Source organism: Pseudorca crassidens, chromosome 4 (genome assembly GCF_039906515.1).
Source record: "Pseudorca crassidens isolate mPseCra1 chromosome 4, mPseCra1.hap1, whole genome shotgun sequence".
In the NCBI taxonomy this organism is placed as follows: domain Eukaryota; kingdom Metazoa; phylum Chordata; class Mammalia; order Artiodactyla; family Delphinidae; genus Pseudorca; species Pseudorca crassidens.
Genome location: NC_090299.1, coordinates 114,158,754 through 114,177,417, shown reverse-complemented (window position 1 = coordinate 114,177,417; position 18,664 = coordinate 114,158,754). Strand labels below are relative to the sequence as shown.

General features: G+C 42.5%; 1 protein-coding gene across 3 annotated transcripts in view; it reads right to left on the bottom strand.

The window, feature by feature from the left end:
• Window positions 1-11,464: 11,464 nt before the first annotated feature.
• Window positions 11,465-18,664, bottom strand: part of ENOPH1 (enolase-phosphatase 1) — a 36,392-nt gene continuing 29,192 nt past the window's right edge. For all 3 annotated transcript variants that reach the window (XM_067736389.1, XM_067736387.1, XM_067736388.1), the window contains exons 5-6: window positions 17,927-18,050; window positions 11,465-12,579 (exon numbers count right to left, since the gene is read on the bottom strand). In XM_067736389.1, coding sequence (XP_067592490.1) covers window positions 12,440-12,579; window positions 17,927-18,050 — 264 coding nt within the window. In that variant the 3' untranslated portion in view covers window positions 11,465-12,439. The remainder of the gene's footprint in view (window positions 12,580-17,926; window positions 18,051-18,664) is intronic.

Sequence of the window (18,664 nt, the reverse complement as noted above, 5' to 3'; positions counted from 1 at the left end):
ACACCCCACCCACATCTGTCAGCAAATTTGGTTTGCTCTATCTTCAAATTATAATAGAATTCGTCCACTGCTACCATCTAATCCAAGCCACTGCCATCTCTCCTGGACTTTTAGAATAGCCTACAAAAACTACTTTCTCTGCTTTTTCATTTGCTCCCTTCAGACTGTCCTCAGCACAGCAGTCACAATGATCTCAGATCATCACTCCTCTGCTTAAAATCCTCCAGTGGCTTCTCTTGTACTCCTACTAAAAAACCCCGTTCACTAAAATGCCCTACAAGCCCCAACAGGACCTGCCTCTCCATCTTTCATTTCGCCTGGTCCACTCCCTCTGCCTCCTTGTGTTCTTCCAACAGCCAGCCATGCTCTGACCTCAGGACTTTTGCACTTGCTGAAACCTCTGGCTTGGACAATCTTCCCCCGTCTCTCACCTTCTTCACCTACTTAAGTGTTACCTTCTCACTAAGGCCTCCTTGGCCTCTAAAATTCACCCCCCTCAAGCCCATCCCAACACTGTCACTCTTTCCAGCTTTATTTTCCCCATAGCATTTTTAAAAACATGGTCCTGGGCTTCCCTGGTGGCGCAGTGGTTAAGAATCCACCTGCCAATGCAGGGGACACGGGTTCGAGCCCTGGTCTGGGAAGATCCCACGCAGAGCAACTAAGCCCATGCGCCACAACTACTGAGCCTGCGCTGTAGAGCCCACGAGCCACAACTACTGAGCCCGCCTGTCACAACTACTGAAGCCCGTACGCCTAGAGCCCGTGCTCCACAACAAGAGAAACCACTGCAGTGAGAAGCCCGAGCACCGCAACAAAGAGTAGCCCCAACTCGCCACAACTAGAGAGTCTGCGCACAGCAACAAAGACCCAACGCAGCCAAAAATAAATTAATTAAAAAAAAAAAACATGGTCCTGTGATTACTTAAAAGTCTGACATATGTAACCCTCTCTAACACATTTTACTTATTTTATTATCTCATCTTCTCTACCCCTAAAGTGCAAGCTCCACAAGGGCAGGGATTTTTGTCTGCCATATGCCTGGCACCTAGAACAGTGCCCAGCATATAGTTAAGTGCTTAGTAAATTTTTTTAACACCTTTATTGGAATATAATTGCTTTACAATGGTGTGTTAGTTTCTGCTTTATAACAAATTGAATCAGCTATACATATACATATGTCCCCATATCTCCTCCCTCTTGCGTCTCCCTCCCACTCTCCCTATCCCACCCCTCTAGGTGGTCACAAAGCACCGAGCTGATCTCCCTGTGCTATGCGGCTGCTTCCCACTAGCTATTTGTTTTACATTTGGTAGTGTATATATGTCCATGCCACTCTCTCACTTCGTCCCAGCTTACCCTTCCCCCTCCCCGTGTCCTCAAGTCCATTCTCTACATCTGCATCTTTATTCCTGTCCTGCCCCTGCCCCTGGGTTCTTCAGAAGCATTTTTTTTTTTTTTAGATTCCATATATATGTGTTAGCATACGGTATTTGTTTTTCTCTTTCTGACTTTGGTAAATATTTTTTAAAATAAATGAATGACTGGTAGCTACTATCCCCTTCTTTTTCTTTTCTTCTTTCTTTTTTTTTTAATTTAGTCTCAAATATGAGCTGCTCAGTGTTCAAGGCACTTAGGAAACAATAGTAACAGGGTCAGATTTCAGAGGATGCAACTGTCCCCATGCTTCTCATAGCAAACAGCTTTATGGGTCTTAAGGAGGAAATTCTAGATTAAAAAAAGGGTTTCTCTTATGATGTCTGCAGCAACTAGTACACGTTAAATACCCAAGTTCTAAATAGGACCTAAAATAATCCTTATGCAAACTCCGTGTCAGTACCTGATTTTCTCTCATGGAGCTTCAAAAATAAAATCGTTATTTTTGGATAACTGGGTCCTTACCTGAGGAAAATTGCATCTATTTCATGGTTTTAAGACAGGAAGCTGAGATGACTCTGCAGGTCATACTCAGATATTTTAAATTTAAATCGTCAAAAACTCTCCTTACAAATACTGTTTGGATTAGGATAAAGAAAATGGTGTAAGTTATTGAATGAATATTTTTGTAGAAAGTAGAACTAAGGGATTTAACAGTCAATATTGGAATAATATCTAACACCTCTAGATTTTTGTTAAACCAAGTTTAGATTTGTAGCCCGGGATCGTTCAGAGGGGCTGGAGCAAAAGAGCTTTGACTAAACACAGGAACAAAGTGGATCCAGGGACTAGAAGTACTCCAGGGACTTCCCTGGCGGTCCAGTGGTTAGGACACCGCACTTCCACTGCAGGGGGTCTGGGTTTGATCCCTGGTCGGGAAGCTAAAATCCCACAAGCCGTGCAGTGCGGCCAAAAAAATAATAATAATAAAAATTTTAAAAAACAACAAAAAAATAAAGAAGTACTCCAGAGACTACCCAGTGATTTGCTTCTTGAATGGCCCTGGAGGCGCCTTCTCAAAATACAGCCGACTTCCATGTCATATCTATAAGCATTATCATTTCTTGCCCTTGGAAAGCTTTAAATGCTACCTTTCGCTAGTATGAAACCTGAGAGCATGATGCCTATTATTACTGGCAGTCTTTTTTCTACCCCATTGCTCTGTATTCTGTAAGTAATAATGAACTCCTGGAATTTCAAGCACAGGCTGTTAGGAATGGGAAGTAAAGAACAAATTTGTGAGGCTGTGAAAAAGACAGTGGGTGTCACTTGCTACCCATGTGAGGAGGGTGAAGGGGAAGGAAAAATCAGAGACATTCCGAGGTTTCAAGCCTGGATGATTGGGAAGGTGGGACACTCACAAAATCTAGGAAGATAAGAGATGCCACTGTTTGGAGGGAGGAAAAGGGAGCACGTGAGGCAATCTTGATGCTCCTCACTTGCACTCTGCAGCACAGGCCCTTTAAATCCATCTGTGCTGAAAGGGATGAGAAGTCTGTCCACTGCTTGGTACCATATGACACACTTGGTGACTTTCCAGTTACTGTGGCTGCCTAGCAAATTACCACAAAATATAGCGGCATAAAAATAACTATGCATTATGCTCACAGATTCTGTGAGTCAGGAATTCAGACAGGGCACAGCAGGGACAACTTATTCCTGCTCTACGATGTCTGAGGTCTCAGCTGGAAGACTTGAGGGCTGGAGGCTGGAAGCATCTGAAGGCTAGTTTATTCCTATGTCTGCAGATGGAGGCCAGCGTCAGCTTGGGGCCTCCTTTCCTCTCCCCAGGGGCCTCTCCACCTGGTCTCTCCCTATGGGCTAATTTAGGCCCTCACAGCATGGTAGCTGGCTTCCTCAGGGCAAGTGTCCGAGGCCTAGCTCCTGAAAAAAAGGATATAGAAACTGTATCCTTTTCATAACCTACCCTGGAAAGTCACAGAGCATCACTTCTGTGGGCCTCTTTTGGTTGGAGCAGTCATAAGCTCCCACCTAGATTCAAGGGAAGGGAACAAAGGCCCCCACCTCCTAGTGGGAGGAGTGTCAGTGTCACACTGTTAAAAGAGCACGTCGGGTGACATCAGTGAAAATGGAGGAATAAGGAACATCAAAAGTGCTTCCCTCCAAAAAAGCAACAAATAGACTGGCAAAAACTGTCACAATCAACTTTTTCAAAATTCTGGAAAGTTAGTAAAAGCTTACAGCAGCCCGGGGGAATGCTTAGTCAAGGCAAAAACAGCTGAATCTCAGTAAAGACAGAGAGCTTGGTGGTGTTTTAACTCACCTTGGTCCCGTCCCTGCTCCCCAGCTCAGGGGTAGCCTAGACAATAACAGCCTGTATTTCTGGAACGGGTAAGAGAACCAAAGGGAGCAGAAAAATGGACCTCATTTGCCAAGAACTGTGGTTGTTTGTTTTGAGCTGTGTATTAGCTCAAGCTGCAGTCACAAAATACCACAGGCTGGTTGTTTGAAACAGCAGAAGTTTACTTTCTCACAGTTCTGGAGGCTGGCAAGTCCAAGATCAAGGCTCTGGCCGATTCAGTTTTTGGTGAGGGCTGTCTGGTGTCTCTTCCTCCTGCTGTGAAGACATCAATCCCATCAGACTAGGGCCCCACCCTGATGACTTGCTTTAACCCTAACTATCTCCTGAAGGTCCTATCTCCAAGTAGAGTCACACTGGAGGTCAGGACTTCAACATATGAATCTGAGAGGGGCCGGTGGGGGGAGGGGGCGAGCCCTAGAATCACAATTCAGTGCATAACCATCTGCCTGGCGGCTCCTTGGAGGACTGGCTCAAAGAGTTTACCTTTATCTTGCCGAGCTAAGAATTCTGCCAGTGTTGAGGCAGCTGCCCAGGGGCATTTGTCAAAAAACGTTTAAAGGCAATGTATTAGTCACAGTTACCGGGAGCACTGGATAACAAATGGGACAAAAGACAGACTAACCAAAAAGCTTGAGAGGAAAGAGTGGAGAATGAGGTGCTTCGGCAAATAAGGGCTTTGAAAAGCTCTGACATATTCCTGGTGTTATGGGTTGAATTGTGTCTCCCCAAAAAGATTTGTTGAAGTCCTAATCCCCAATAGCTCAGAATGTGACCTTATATGGAAATAGAATTGTTGTAGATGCAGTTGGTTAAGATGAGGTCATGCTGGAGTAGGGTAGGCCCCTAATCCAATACTACTTGTAAGACAGCATGTGAAGACACAGACACACAGGGAGAATGCCATGTGCGATGGAGATGGAGATTAGAGTAATACATCTGCATGCCAAGCACTGCTAAGGGTTGTCAGCTGTCATGAGAAGCTAGGAGGCAAGGGACAGATTCTCCTTCAGTGCTTCAGTGCTTCCAGAAGGAACCAACTCTGCTGACACCTTCACTTCAGATTTTTGGCATCCAGAACTGTGAGAATAAATTTCTATTGCTTTAAGCCACCCAATTTGTGGTATTTTGCAGCCCTAGAAAACTAATACAACAGGTAAATATTAAAAGAAAATATAAATATGTTTGTTGTTTGTAACTCCTTTTTTTTCTCCTATCTGGTTTAGAAGACAACTGCATAAAGAAATAATTATAAATCTATGTTGATAGGCACACAATAAAGATGTAATTTGTGACAACAACATAAGTGTGGGGGGGATGGAGTTACATATGAGCCAAGTTTTATATCCTATTAAAATTAAGGTAGTAGTAATTAGAACTGGATTGGTATAAACTAAGATGTTAATTATAACCCCCAGAGAAACCACTAGGAAAATAATTCAAGAATATAGTGTAAAAGAAACAACAAGCAAACTAAAATGGCATACTAAAAATTACCTCTTTAACACAAAAGAAGTCAGCAATGGAAGACTGAGGAACAAAAAAGATATAAGAAATATAGAAATCAATTTTGAAGTATATAATGCAGTATTGTTGACCATCATCACAATGTTGCGCGTTAGATCTCCAGAACTTATTCATCTTCTAGTTACAAGTTTGTACCCAACAGCAAAATGACAGAAGTAGGTCCTTATCAGTAATTACATGAAATGTGGTGGATTAATCTTCAATTAAAAGGCAGAGACTGACAGAATGGATTTTTAAAACATAATCCGCTATACTCTGTCTCCATGAAACACATTTTCAATTTAAAGATAAAAATAGGGCTTCCCTGGTGGCGCAGTGGTTGAGAGTCCGCCTGCCGATTCAGGGGACGCGGGTTTGTGCCCCGGTCCAGGAAGATCCCACATGCCGCGGAGTGGCTGGACCCGTGAGCCATGGCCGCTGAGCCTGTGCGTCCGGAGCCTGTGCTCCGCAACGGGAGAGGCCACAACAGTGAGAGGCCCGCGTACTGCAAAAAAAAATAAAATAAAAATAAAGGTAAAAATAGGTTGAAAATTAAAAAATGAAAAAAGATATGCCATGTAAACAGTAACCAAAACAGGGCTGGAGTGGTCAGAGTAACATTAGGCAAAATAGACTTTTAAGACAGAAACTGTTACAAGACACAAAAAAGTTTATTCATGATAATGTTAAAGGGCCAATCCATCAAGAAGATATGACAATTATAGACATATATACACCAAAAACAAAGCACCAAAGTAAATGAAGCAAAAACAGACAAGAATTAAAGGGAGAAATAGTCCAACAATAATAGATTGAGAATTCAATACTCCACATTTACATTTAACAATGGAAAAACAACTAGACAGAAGACTCAATACTATAAACCAACTACACCTAGTGAACATCTACAGAGCACTCCACCTAACAACAGAATACAATGCTCTTCTCCATGGCATAGAGGACATTCTCCAGGACAGACCATATGTTAGGCCACAAAACAGGTCTCAAAAAATTTTAAAAGATCAAAATCATACAAAGTATGTTCTCCAAGTACAATGGAATGAAATTAGAAACCAATAACAGAAGGAAATTTAGAAAATTCACAAATATGTGGAAACTCAACAACACACACTTAAACAACCAATTGTTCAAAGAAGAAATCACAAAGAAATTAGAAAATACTTCAAGATGAACAAAAATGAAAACACAAGATCTATAGGATGCAGTGAAAGCAGTACTCAGAGGGAAATTCACAGCTATAAATGACCATATTTCAAAAAATAAGAAAGATCTCAAAGCAATAACCTAACCACCCACCTTAAGGAACTGGAAAAAGAAGAGCAAACTAAACCCAACACAAGCAGAAGGAAGGAAATAATGAAGATTAGAGACAAATAAAATAGAGAACCTTAAGGAACTAGAAAAAGAAGAGCAAACTAAACCCAACACAAGCTGAAGGAAGGAAATAATGAAGATTAGAGACAAATAAAATAGAGAAGCAAAAAACCCAAATGTTGCTTCTTTGAAAAGATCCACAAAATTGATAAATCTTTAGTTAGACCTCATATTATCTCAACTTAAACTAATCATACTTTTGTTCCCACCACTCCACTGAGACTGCATTTGTCCAATCCAAGGGCCACTGCTATTCTCAAATGACGTGAATTCTTACCAGCACTGACACATTTGAGCACCCCCTTCTTCATTTGGCCCTCATGCTTCTCTCCTGATTTTCCTTCCTCCAGGCCCAATCCTTTTCCATCTCCTTGGCTGGTTTCTCTCCTTAGCTTGATCTCTAACGTTGGAGACTAAGGGCTCTGTCTAGGCCTTCTATCAACAGTCTCTTCTTATGTGCCCACATCCCATAGCTTCTAATAGCATCTCCAGGCCAATGAGCTCACAAATCTGATCTCCAGCCAGGGCAAGACCCTCAGCTCTAGACTTAAATTCAACTGCTTGTTGGTCACATTTACCCTGGCATTTCACACTTTACGTGCTATGTCAGTGGCACCACCTATCCAACTGCTCAAGCTAAAAGTCTAGAAGTTATCCTACCAAATCCAATCAATAAACAAGTGCTATCATTGTCACCTCTAAAACATACTCTGAATGTGTCCACTTCCGTATATTTCCACTTCTGCCACCCTAAGCCAAGCCACCACCATCCTTTACCTTTATTACTGCAATAGCCTTCTATCTTAGATACAGCAAACTGTCTCTCTGAAGCACCATTTTATTCATGAACTGGAGGTTATAAACCTAAAAACATGTCCCAGACACCCTAACATGTAGAGTTCTGGGTTAGAATCTACTGCCAGTTAAAAGCACTAGCACAATATTTGTAAAGAGAAGGAAGACAGAGGCAATCTTCCTATTGGTATTGCTGTTGGTAAGCGAGGTCACAGAGTACCAGTGCTTGGAGGAAGTTGTAAGGGTTAATTTGGTATTCCAGTATCTGGCCAGCTTTGTGGATATGAGGCACAGTGTCAGTGATGGCAGGATTCCTGAGCTCTGGATTCAACTACTGTGGGAGTCCTTCAGCTCTGTAGCCCAGCAGTAGCCCCCCACTACTACTACTCTAGTCCTTCCCATCAATTTTGTAAATGTCTCGCTCTTTCTTTAAAACCCCTCTCTGAATAAAATACCTAAAGCAGTTTCTGCCTTGGCATTCAACCCTGATATATCTAACTGCATCCACTCTTGCCCACCTATAATCCATTCTCCATCCAACAGAGAATTCCCTGAAAAATGTAAGTCACATCACGCCATCTTCCATTTAAAATTCTCCAGTGGCTTCCCACCACACCTAGAAAACAACCCCAACTCCTTACCATGGTACCAAGCCCTAATGATCTGGCTCTGCCCACTTCTCTGATGGCATCCAGCCACTGGCCTTCTCTCAATTCCTGGAATAGGCCAAGCTTTGCCCTAGATCTTTACTACATGCTGTTCCATCTTCATGGAATGCTCTTCCTTCTAGTTTCTCAAATATCTATTCTTTTATGTTTAGATTAGATGTCACCTTCTTTAGCATCCCCTTTGTAAAAAGCCACTCTACCCTAGTTTCTCTGCAGAGCACTTACTGGTGTCTAAGTTTCTGTTGCTGTTTATTATTGACTGCTCCCTCCAAAAATGGATGTACCATGAGAGTAGGGAGGGACTTTGTCCCCTTATAGCATACTGTAGATGCTCAATAAATATTTGCATGAATAACTTAGGTAAAATCTGCAAGCAGAGTGCATTTTACTTCTGTTAGAGTTACTCCAATGTTTCAACAAAAACTACAAATTCTTCTTAAATATTAAGTTGAGGATAACAGCAGTTTACCATCTAGGCTTGGGTGCTCGGAATTACAAATTCTTTTGGCATACATTACATTCAACTTTGTACTCCAATGGGTTTTTTTTTAAACCCCAAAACAAGTCCATTTTAACACTGCAGCTGGAAAAACCAGCTATCCAAAAATCACTGATTTTTTTAAAATGTGACTTAGGGAATAAGGGGGGAAGAGAAATATTAGTGGGTAGATTTCATTCAGGATTACTGCCATTTTTTCAAAACTACTCTGACTTTTGCAATATCATGTTATGATTTTTTGGTTTTTTTTTTTGGCTGCATTGGGTCTTTGTTGCTGCGTGTGGGCTTTCTCTAGTTGCAGCGAGTGGAGCTACTCTTCGTTGCAGTGCGTGGGCTTCTCATTGCGGTGGCTTCTCTTGTTGTGGAGCACGGGCTCTAGGCATGCAGGCTTCGGTAGTTGTGGCATGGGGGCTCAGTAGTTGTGGCGCACGGGCTTAGTTGCTCCGCAGCATGTGGGATCTTCCTGGACCAGGGCTCGAACCCGTGTCCCCTGCATTGGCAGGAAGATTCTTAACCACCACGCCACCAGGGAAGCCCCATGTTATGGTTTTTAAGAATAAATATACTCATTTTCCTCTCTTAATGCTACCTCCTAGCTCCCATCTGCTGTGTCTGGGGAGGCCTCACACTTGCTAGTCTCTAGAGAAACAGCACCATCTGCTGGGCAAAGCCTGCTGTGCACCTGTCTTGGTGAAAAACGCTGGGCTCTCAACTTCTTGTGCCACCATGAACTGGACACCAGTTGGGCTTAGCAACTAAAGCCTGCCTTGCAGAAGGCCAAACAGAAAGCCCTGCTACCACAGAAGTGCTGATAAGATTAGAGACGCCTGAGGCTTCTCTTCTAAGAAACCAACTTGGGTTTTGACCCAAGATTGGAAATCAGTGCCCCCGAGGGAAAGAGCACAACTAAGGCAGATCTGGATTAACAAATAGAAATAACAAGAGCCACAACTTTAAGAGACCTTTGTCCCCTGCATTCTCTGCAGACAAGATGCTGAGAAAATTTAGTAACTTTGTCTGTTTCCGGAAATTGCAGAGGTGAGAATTTTTTCCCCTTTCCCTTACTAAGGATCATGATTTGAACTGGACTCACCTCCTAGCTCACTACCCACTCTCTAGGCATTTTTCCTTTCCTCATGACCAGCCTACTTTATGACTCAAGTTCTTCCTAAGATCCTTTTCCATCACGTTAATTATGAATGCGTTTCCTAAGACCTCAGAAATATTCCACTCACCTTCTTTTTCCCTTCCTTCACAGCCCACTCTGAGGAACTGAATCTGATATTGCAACTTTCTCTTAATTTTTTAATCTGTTTCCATCTTCAGCTACTCAGTATAAACTACAGTTTTTCTGGTACCTTTTTTATCATGGATAGTAAATGTCTCTTGCTGTAGACAATGTTAGTGTCCCCCCAAGGTGATGTATTGATGGTGGGGCCTTTGGGAGGCCTTTGGGGCCATGAATGGGATTAGTGTCCATATAAAAGAGGCCCAAGAAAGCTGCTTTACCCCTTCTGCCATGTGAGCTTACTGTGAAAAAGACAGCCACGTGTGAGGAGACAGGCTCTCACCAGACACTGAATTTGCCAGCACCTTGATCTTGGACTTCCCAGCCTCCAGAACTGTGAAAAATAAAGTTTTGTTGTTTATAAGCCACCCAGTGTCTGGAATCCTGTTACAGCAACCTAGATGGACTAAGATACTTCTCCAGCTCAATTCTCTGCTGGCTAGATACTGAGCATCCTCCTTTTCCTTTAATTCCTTTCTAATCTAGTCCCTGGTGCATAATTTTCTTTCTTTCCTTCCTTAATTTTCCAATTGTTCATTTACTATCATTAAGAGACCCCTTTTCTTTCACCTTCTCATAAACTTTTTCAGAAACTATATGAAGTTCATCCTTTAATTACCATTTGGGCTTTACCATCACTTACAAATTACTCCCATTTCTAAGATTTACGTATATTTATTCCCCTTTCACTACTCTTCTGTATCTTCATAGTCCTTAGATTTCTTCATTAGCTACTAGAAGATAATAACTGTCAACATAAAATCTTTTACATTCCCTGTCCTCTCATATTTGCAAGGCTACTTCCTTTTCCTTATTCAAAGCATCCCCAAAATTATTCCTCCAGGATTCATTAGTTTTTCTTGATTAATTAGGAGAATAATTGCCTCCTTCAAGCATTATCTTATATACCTCAAATATAAGATTCTCAAAAATCTAAGAAATCTACTCATATCTTGAATGTTTACTATCCAAATGAAATAATAACCACTAAGGTTAGCCATATATGTATATATAACTCAAATGATAGTCAGTGATTTTCTACTGGCATTCCATTAAAACACACACATGCATATTCACACATATCACAAACACACACAAGATTAAGGCAAAAAACTAAACTAAAATTCTTATTTGTCCAATCTCTCTTCAGTTTCTCTTCTGCTTATGGCAGTAAGCAAACCTACATAAAACTGAGTGAAGGAACTTCCCTGGTGGCGCAGTGGTTAAGAATCCACCTGCCAACACAGGGGACACGGGTTCAATCCCTGGCCCGGGAAGATCCCACATGCCGCAAAGCAACTAAGCCCATGAGCCACAACTACTGAGCCTGCGCTCTAGAGCCCTCGAGCCACAACTACTGAGCCCGCAAGCCACAACTACTGAAGCCCACGTGCTGCAACGAGAGGCCACAGCAATGTGAAGCCTGCACACCGCAACAAAGGGTAGACCCCGCTCACCACAACTAGAGAAAGCCCGCGCGCAGCAACGAAGACCCAACGCAGCCAAAAATAAATAAATACAATAAATAAATTTATTTAAAAAAAACAACAACTGAGCAAAGAAGAAAATGTTTTTATTAATTACCACATGAAATTGACACGACATCCTATTAGGCTGAACTAGGATAAATAATGCTGTTATAAAATTTACATTTCTCATATCCATTTCAGAGAAAACATTAGATATTAGGGCTCTTCTAGGTCTTATGGACAAATTTCAGCAAAACTTTTGTTTTTTAATAGTAAACAGCAGTTAACATATGTTCTCAAACTGTGCTAAGAAGTAGTTAGCAAGGTTAACTCTGAAATCTGTGATAAGTGGCAGGGTTAGGACTGTTTTGTTAAACATTAGGAAGCACATTTCTATTTTAGCTGTTACGTTAGTGCATCTTTTTCACTGGTAAGGCAACTGCTTGCTGTGGGTACCACAACGATTAGCAAGTTTCTTAAGTAACAGGTATATGATTAATCAAGACTCAAATGAGTTTCCTTTCCCAACTTTGCTCTCTTTTGGAGCAGAAACAAATAGCTTTGTCATTTGTAAATAGGGAAGGTTAATAGCTTGAAATTCAGTTGCTGTAATCTTCTAACTCACAATTTAAAAGAGGAGTAGATTATTACTAGGAATGTCTTCGAAATACTTCTAGTTTTTAAAATAACCAGGCTTCTGAGTAACTTCTCAAACCTACCTTTCTATTTTGGTACATGACTTGATAAACATAACACATTTGACCTGTATAGTAGTAACTTCTTCTATCAACTATATTTCGCCCTCAATAATGGTTAGAGCTGTGGTTTCAAACAATTTCTACATATAAAGCATCATCTTTAAATAAGTTTCCTTTTCACTGAACTGAGATTCTTTTTCCCACTTACGTGCTTGTGAAAGGTAATTTGAACATACACACACTTACATACCTTATGTATGTGTATGTATGTATTTTTTAAGTAAGTTACTTTTACCATTAGAATAAAACTAGACTACAGGGACAACTCTGTGAAGACAGTTTGGTCTTCCTTAGAACTCCTCCTCTAGGTTGAGGAAGGCAGGTACAGTTCACTGAAGGACGTGATGAGGCTGAAGTAAGTCTTCTCATCATCTGTTAACCCTGCATTGCCAGGTCTCACCACCACAGCTACGTGCACGTCAGCTTCCTCAGCAGCGCTGGCCTCTGCGAAAATCCAAATATGTGTCAGAAATGGCAGAATATGATGTTTGGGATTTGCTTCAAAATAATCAGAGGGATGTGGGAATGTAACAAATAAGTCTGGTCCAGATTTGGTAACTGTTGAAGCTAAAAGACAAGCACAGGGGGTGGACTTATTATTCTTTTATATAATTTTTAATTTTTCCATAAAAATTTTTTTCAAACGCATAACTAACTGTACTGACAGACAAGGAGGGCAGTGTGTCCTAGACTTCTAAGCTTTATTAAGTACTTATGAATGCACAAAGACAGAGCCATGTCCACAGCTTTCTTCCATTCCCTCCCATCAGTCCTACAGAGAACTGAGCTGTTTCCCAAAGGACAGGCTGTCAGGAATAATACCAATTAAATAGATATGGGGCAAATGGAATCCCAGGATCTAATCAGGCTGAAATACCTACTCTCACACCTGGAGCCCAAACATGTCACAACACTTGGCTAGACTGCCCATCTTTTTTGTCTGGCAAATTCCTACTCTTCAAAATTCAGCTCAAATATTCTATCTTCTAGAGCTACTACCATCTGTATTAGAACATCCTATGTGCTCCATTAACACCCTGTATTTAGTCCTATCAAGACAATATGATTTGACATGTTATTACCTGTTGTCTCTCTCCTCATTGGACTAAGAGTGTTTTAAGATCAGTGACTGCGTGGAAGTAAAAACAGGACTAGTCAAATGAAACTAAGTAAGCTATGTATTTGAGGGGATATCTCTAATATGTCTTGGGTTATGTACCCCTCCTCATTTTGTGTCCATCTGAAAGATAATAGCTAATACCTTGTATTAATTTAGCACCTACTATGTGCCAGGTACTATTCTAGGACCAGAGATATGTGAACAAAACAAAGTTCCTGCTTTCCTGGAACTTCCATTCCCATCTACATCTTCACAACAACCCTGAGGTTGTTAGTATTACTATCTCCATTCTACAGATGCAGAAACTGAGAGCTAGCAAGTGGTAGAGGTGAAATTTGAAATCGTGTGTCAGACTCTGTGGTCTGTGCTCTAGAACAAGGGTCAGCAAATTATGGCCCACCGCCTGTTTTTGTAAACATGGTCTTATTGGAACACAGTCACACCCACTCACTTATGTACTATCTGTGGCTTCTTTTGCATTACAAGGACCAGAGTTGAACAGCTACTACCTGGCCCTTTACAGCAGTGGTCCCCAACCTTTTTGGCACCAGGGACTGATTTCATGGACGACAATTTTTCCACGGACCGGGGTAGTGGTGGGGGACGGTTCAGGCGGTAATGCGAGCGACGGGGAGCGGCAGATGAAGCTTCCCTCGCTTGCCCGCCACTCACCTCCTGCTGTGCGGCCCGCATCCTAACAGGGGATTGGGGATCCCCTGCTTTACCGAACAATTTTGCCAACTCCTGCTCTAGAGCATTGCTGCTCTGAGTGTAGTCCCTGGACCAGCAGTGTGGAAATCACGTGGAAGCTTGTTACAAATACAGAATGTCAGGTTCCCCAATGTGCAACTACTGAATTAGGACCTGCAATTTAACAAATGACTCCTCTGCACAGATAGTAAGTTTTGATCAGAAATTTCAAGGAAGGAAAACTGGCAAGAGAGGAGGAATTGTAGGCAGACATAAAGTACATGTGCAAACAGTAGGAGAATGGACACAGGACACAGGTCTGTGGTCACAGAGATGGGGCATACTTGGGCAGATAGAGCAAAACTGGGGAAGAATCTGAAACACATTCTTTGCAATTCAGATCTGGTGTAATAAGAAACCCCAGTAGTTTCTCAATCTGTGGAAAACAGCCAGAGCAACGGAATGCATTAATTAAAGGGCAGCAGTACTAAGAAAGAGTAAATGGGGCAGAGCTGTCTCTTCCACCTACCCACCTCCTATGAAAGGACTGTCACCTCCCAGACCAAAAATAGTGCTCCAAAATCCCCACCTCTGGCAAATTCTGCAGATGCCATTCACTCCAGCAGCAAAGGCATTGCCTTCCACGCACCCCAAGTTCCCAGCCTGGCTGCCTCAAGCACAGTCCTCTGGACCAGCAACCCAGGATCTCAACCACGTTGAGTCATCACGATCCATGTGGGACTTACTAGTGGCCGTTCCACATTCAGCCTCTTACCAAGATCACCGTGGGGCAAGTTTTTGTCCTTAAGCATCTATTTGCTCTTTTCATATATTATTGAGACACTTATCTAATAATACTTGTTGACTTCAAACCCTGGACCTCTTTTTTCTTTCCCTCCAAAGGGAAAAGTCTTTCAGTTCTCTCTTTTATATTTGAGTATTATTTGGGATATCAACTTAGTCTTCCACTCTGCCTTGGCAGTGGAAGTCTGGACACGTGCTACTAAAACACAGGATCAGAGACAATAGAAAAGAGCAAGGCAGGTAGCCAGGTGCCTGGCCCTGTCCCAGCTACAGGTGAACCCAGGTCTGGCCCTACTGCCTAAGCAGGAGTGGGGCTGGCAGAAGATGAACGGCAGGAATAAAACCTCCTTGCAGAGGACTCAAGGGAGAGACAACTTGGAGATTATCTCTAGTCTCTAAAGAGAATAGGAATAATTTCTGGGATATGGCTTAAGAGAAAAGAGAAAGACTTGAAATTATGATGTACTTTGATGGCAACTAGAAAAAAAATGTGGCTAAAGACAAGAATATGAAGAAACTATAAGTGGTCTTCGGGCAGGGGTTACAATTATTAGCGGTAACCAAAAAGCAGGGAATAAGGCGAGAGTCTGGGGATCACAGGTTGAATCATGCATTCAATCCCAGAATGCTTGGGACAGGCTGACTTTGTGGGGAGCTCCAGCTACAAAGCAGATCTCTAATTCTAAGCCTGCAGACACTCACCGATCAAAATCCTAGCGGAATTAAATATAGGGCAAACCATGGATTTTCATCTCCAACAGCCCTGTTTACATGAATGATTAAAGAAAAGCAATTCACAGGTTAAACCAGCTAAACTCACCAGAAAGAGATCTATTTCCTTTGCATAAGGAGCAAAACAAAGCAAAAGGTCTTCAAATTATCATTCCTCACACCTTTATCTACACAGATAGTAAAGTGACCTACCCAGCCCACCACTCAAAGCCCCAAAAAGCCATTCAAGGAAGAGGGTAAAATGTAGCTTTGAATCAGTAAATGGTTTATACACAGAAATATGACAGGCAAACATTTACAGTACGCTGACAGTTCAAAGCAGAGGCCAGGTGAAATGGCTATTGGTACATAGGTGTAGCCTGGCCAGCTGGTTACACAGTGAACCTTGAAGCTGTGTGTCCACGCGTCTGTCTCTCACCTTCAGTGCAGTTAAGACAAGCAAATGCAAAGCTTTCCAGGATGCAGAAAAATAAGATGAGTTTGTAGAACCTTGCACTTTGAGGCTGACCCAAACCAGGACGTGTAGCAGGGGCAGGTCTCCGCTAAATCTACTGAGCTTTCAAAATTCCAAACAACAAATGGCTGTGATTTGCTACCATCTCCCTAGATCAAAAATTCCAGTCTAGATTCACCGAGGATTGAAATTTAACAAAGATATTAGCGGTTACTGAATGTCAACTGTACGTCAGGTAGAATTAAGCCTGTCTACCACTCTTTCTCTGGAACACACATTATGACTTCTTGAAGGCATTAGATGACCTATGCTGGTTAAGATATTTTTTTTAAACTGCTTCACAAATTAGTATATATTTGTTTATATGCCTACAGATCGTACCTAACATGATAAACCAAAGCAGCAGACAAAGAATATACTCATGCTAGCACAGATAAGATGCCTTTGCCAGTAGCCTGGGTTTGCCTTTGGGCGACATCTCTGAAAAGTCCCAGTGAGTGGGAGTGACTCTAGTTCTGCCACAACGAACAGAAGGGCTGGAGGGAGGAATGTCAACTACAGACTGCCGAAGCTGCTTCCACGGGGCCCAGGAGTCCCTCGGAGCCACCAGATAGGAGAGCGCCCCTGCCCTCCGCCCCTTTTCCCTACTTCCCTTCTTGAGCCTGGTGAAATAGATGTAGTGTATCAGAGCAGCTGCACTGTACACAAAGCCCTGTACTATGGGTAAACGAATGGTAAAACTTATGATCCAAGGTGAATGGAAGAAACACAAAAAAGTAAAACTATCCTCCAACACAAGTGCAATTACAAATACACCAAAGTAGGACCCCGAGAGACGCACAGACTCTAAGGAAAATGACCACAAGATCAAAGGCTGCAGCCAGCTGAGGGAGTCTGGGAAAGCCTCGCCAGCCAGGGGCAGAGACTCCCCACCTCCCCCAGCACCCCCCGACCTCTTCGCCTGCTGCTGCTTGCTTCCTTCTTCACTACCGGTTCCTTCTGTAATTCTCTGGAGGACTCATATTCTCATACAGATAGATGCTTGAGCATATGCTTTACGTTTGGTCAAAACTGCTCTTGAGGGCTTCCCTGGTGGCACAGTGGTTGAGAGCCTGCCTGCCGATGCAGGGGACACGGGTTCGTGCCCCGGTCCGGGAAGATCCCACATGCCGCGGAGCGGCTGGGCCCGTGAGCCATGGCCGCTGAGCCTGCGCGTCCGGAGCCTGTGCACCGCAACGGGAGAGGCCACAACAGTGAGAGGCCCGCGTACCGCAAAAAAACCTGCTCTTGAAATCACTTAAATTGCCGATACTGTACAGTATGTGCTGTTTCATACATTGACTCCTTACAGTGATAATGCATGTGCTAATGCACTGTATATCATATAAAGAGGGCCATGCTGGGTAAAAAAGATGCCAATTTTTAAACATGAGATCCGTGTGCAGTGAGGCTGAGGTTTACAACATGAGGGGCGCCCAGGGCCTGAGCCCATCTGAGGGAAGGGAGAAATGAGGTTCCTCCTCGCTGAGGGGCAGTGCTCATCAGCCAGCAGGAAAATGAGGCAAAATCGCTCCAACTACAGACTTCTCTCTCTCTCTCTCTCACTTTTTTTTTGCTGAGGGTGTATAGCTGATCTCACTTCTGTTAAGTACATTTGATGCAGGTCCCCTGTGACCTGACTGTGCTGGACTGGCCACACACCCACGCTCATACTCCTGGCTGCATGCTCCTTCCCACCCTTACCGCTGGGTGCCTCTGTTATCTCCCCATTTCATGTTAAAAGGAGAAAAATTCATCTTTCCAATGCCACTTCCCCCAAGGATGGGTAGATGGAGAGGGAGGTGGGTTGGCTGTTTCACTGTTTCCTTTTATAAACCTGCTTCATTTTCCGGGGCTACCCACATAAACTTTCTTTACGAAGGCAAAGCGTGTGCAGTGCCAGGCTCGGCTCCCACCCTGGAGTGTACAGTGCAAGAAGTCAGATTACTCACCTCGGGTAACGTCCGTCAGAAACAAGATGTTGTTGGTTGAGCACCCAATGCTGCTGGCAATCTTTCGATAACTCTCACTCTCCACTTTGTGTCCAATCTTGGTATCAAAGTGACCGTCCACAAGCTGGACACAGAGAAGGGGAAAGAACGATGCTACTAACACACATGCAACCCAGCCCCTCTGTCTCTCATCCCTTTTCTCTGAACTACTCGACAATCATAGTGACTTCATCCACTCAACAAATATTCCCTGTAAGTCTACTTCATAGAGAATTTTATGGAAGCTACAAAAAGTAAATATAAACTAAGGTTTTATAGAAATAAACATTTGGAAAAAGAAAACTACCAATTCAATGTATATAAGATCATTTTATAATCTTGGCCTTCTTCCATTAGCATTAATTTTGTATCCAAAATCTTTTAAAATATATATGCCCTACTTCCTATCCTTAAAACACTATATTCACTCAAACTACTTGTTAGACTGGGTTTCACCCGATGAAAGGTTCTCAACATTGTCCTTTTGATCCCAGAATGACCAGATTTCTCTAAACTGCTTAATTAGTAAGCTATTACTTTACTTTCAAGAAACCTTCATTTTCTAATTAAAACATTTTTAAATTCTACCCAAGAGCTCATATATACCCTTGACATCTTAGAAATAATTGGGGTCAAATATATAACTTACTAATTTAACCAACAGTCATTAAAATAAGTTCACATTTAGGATCAGCTATT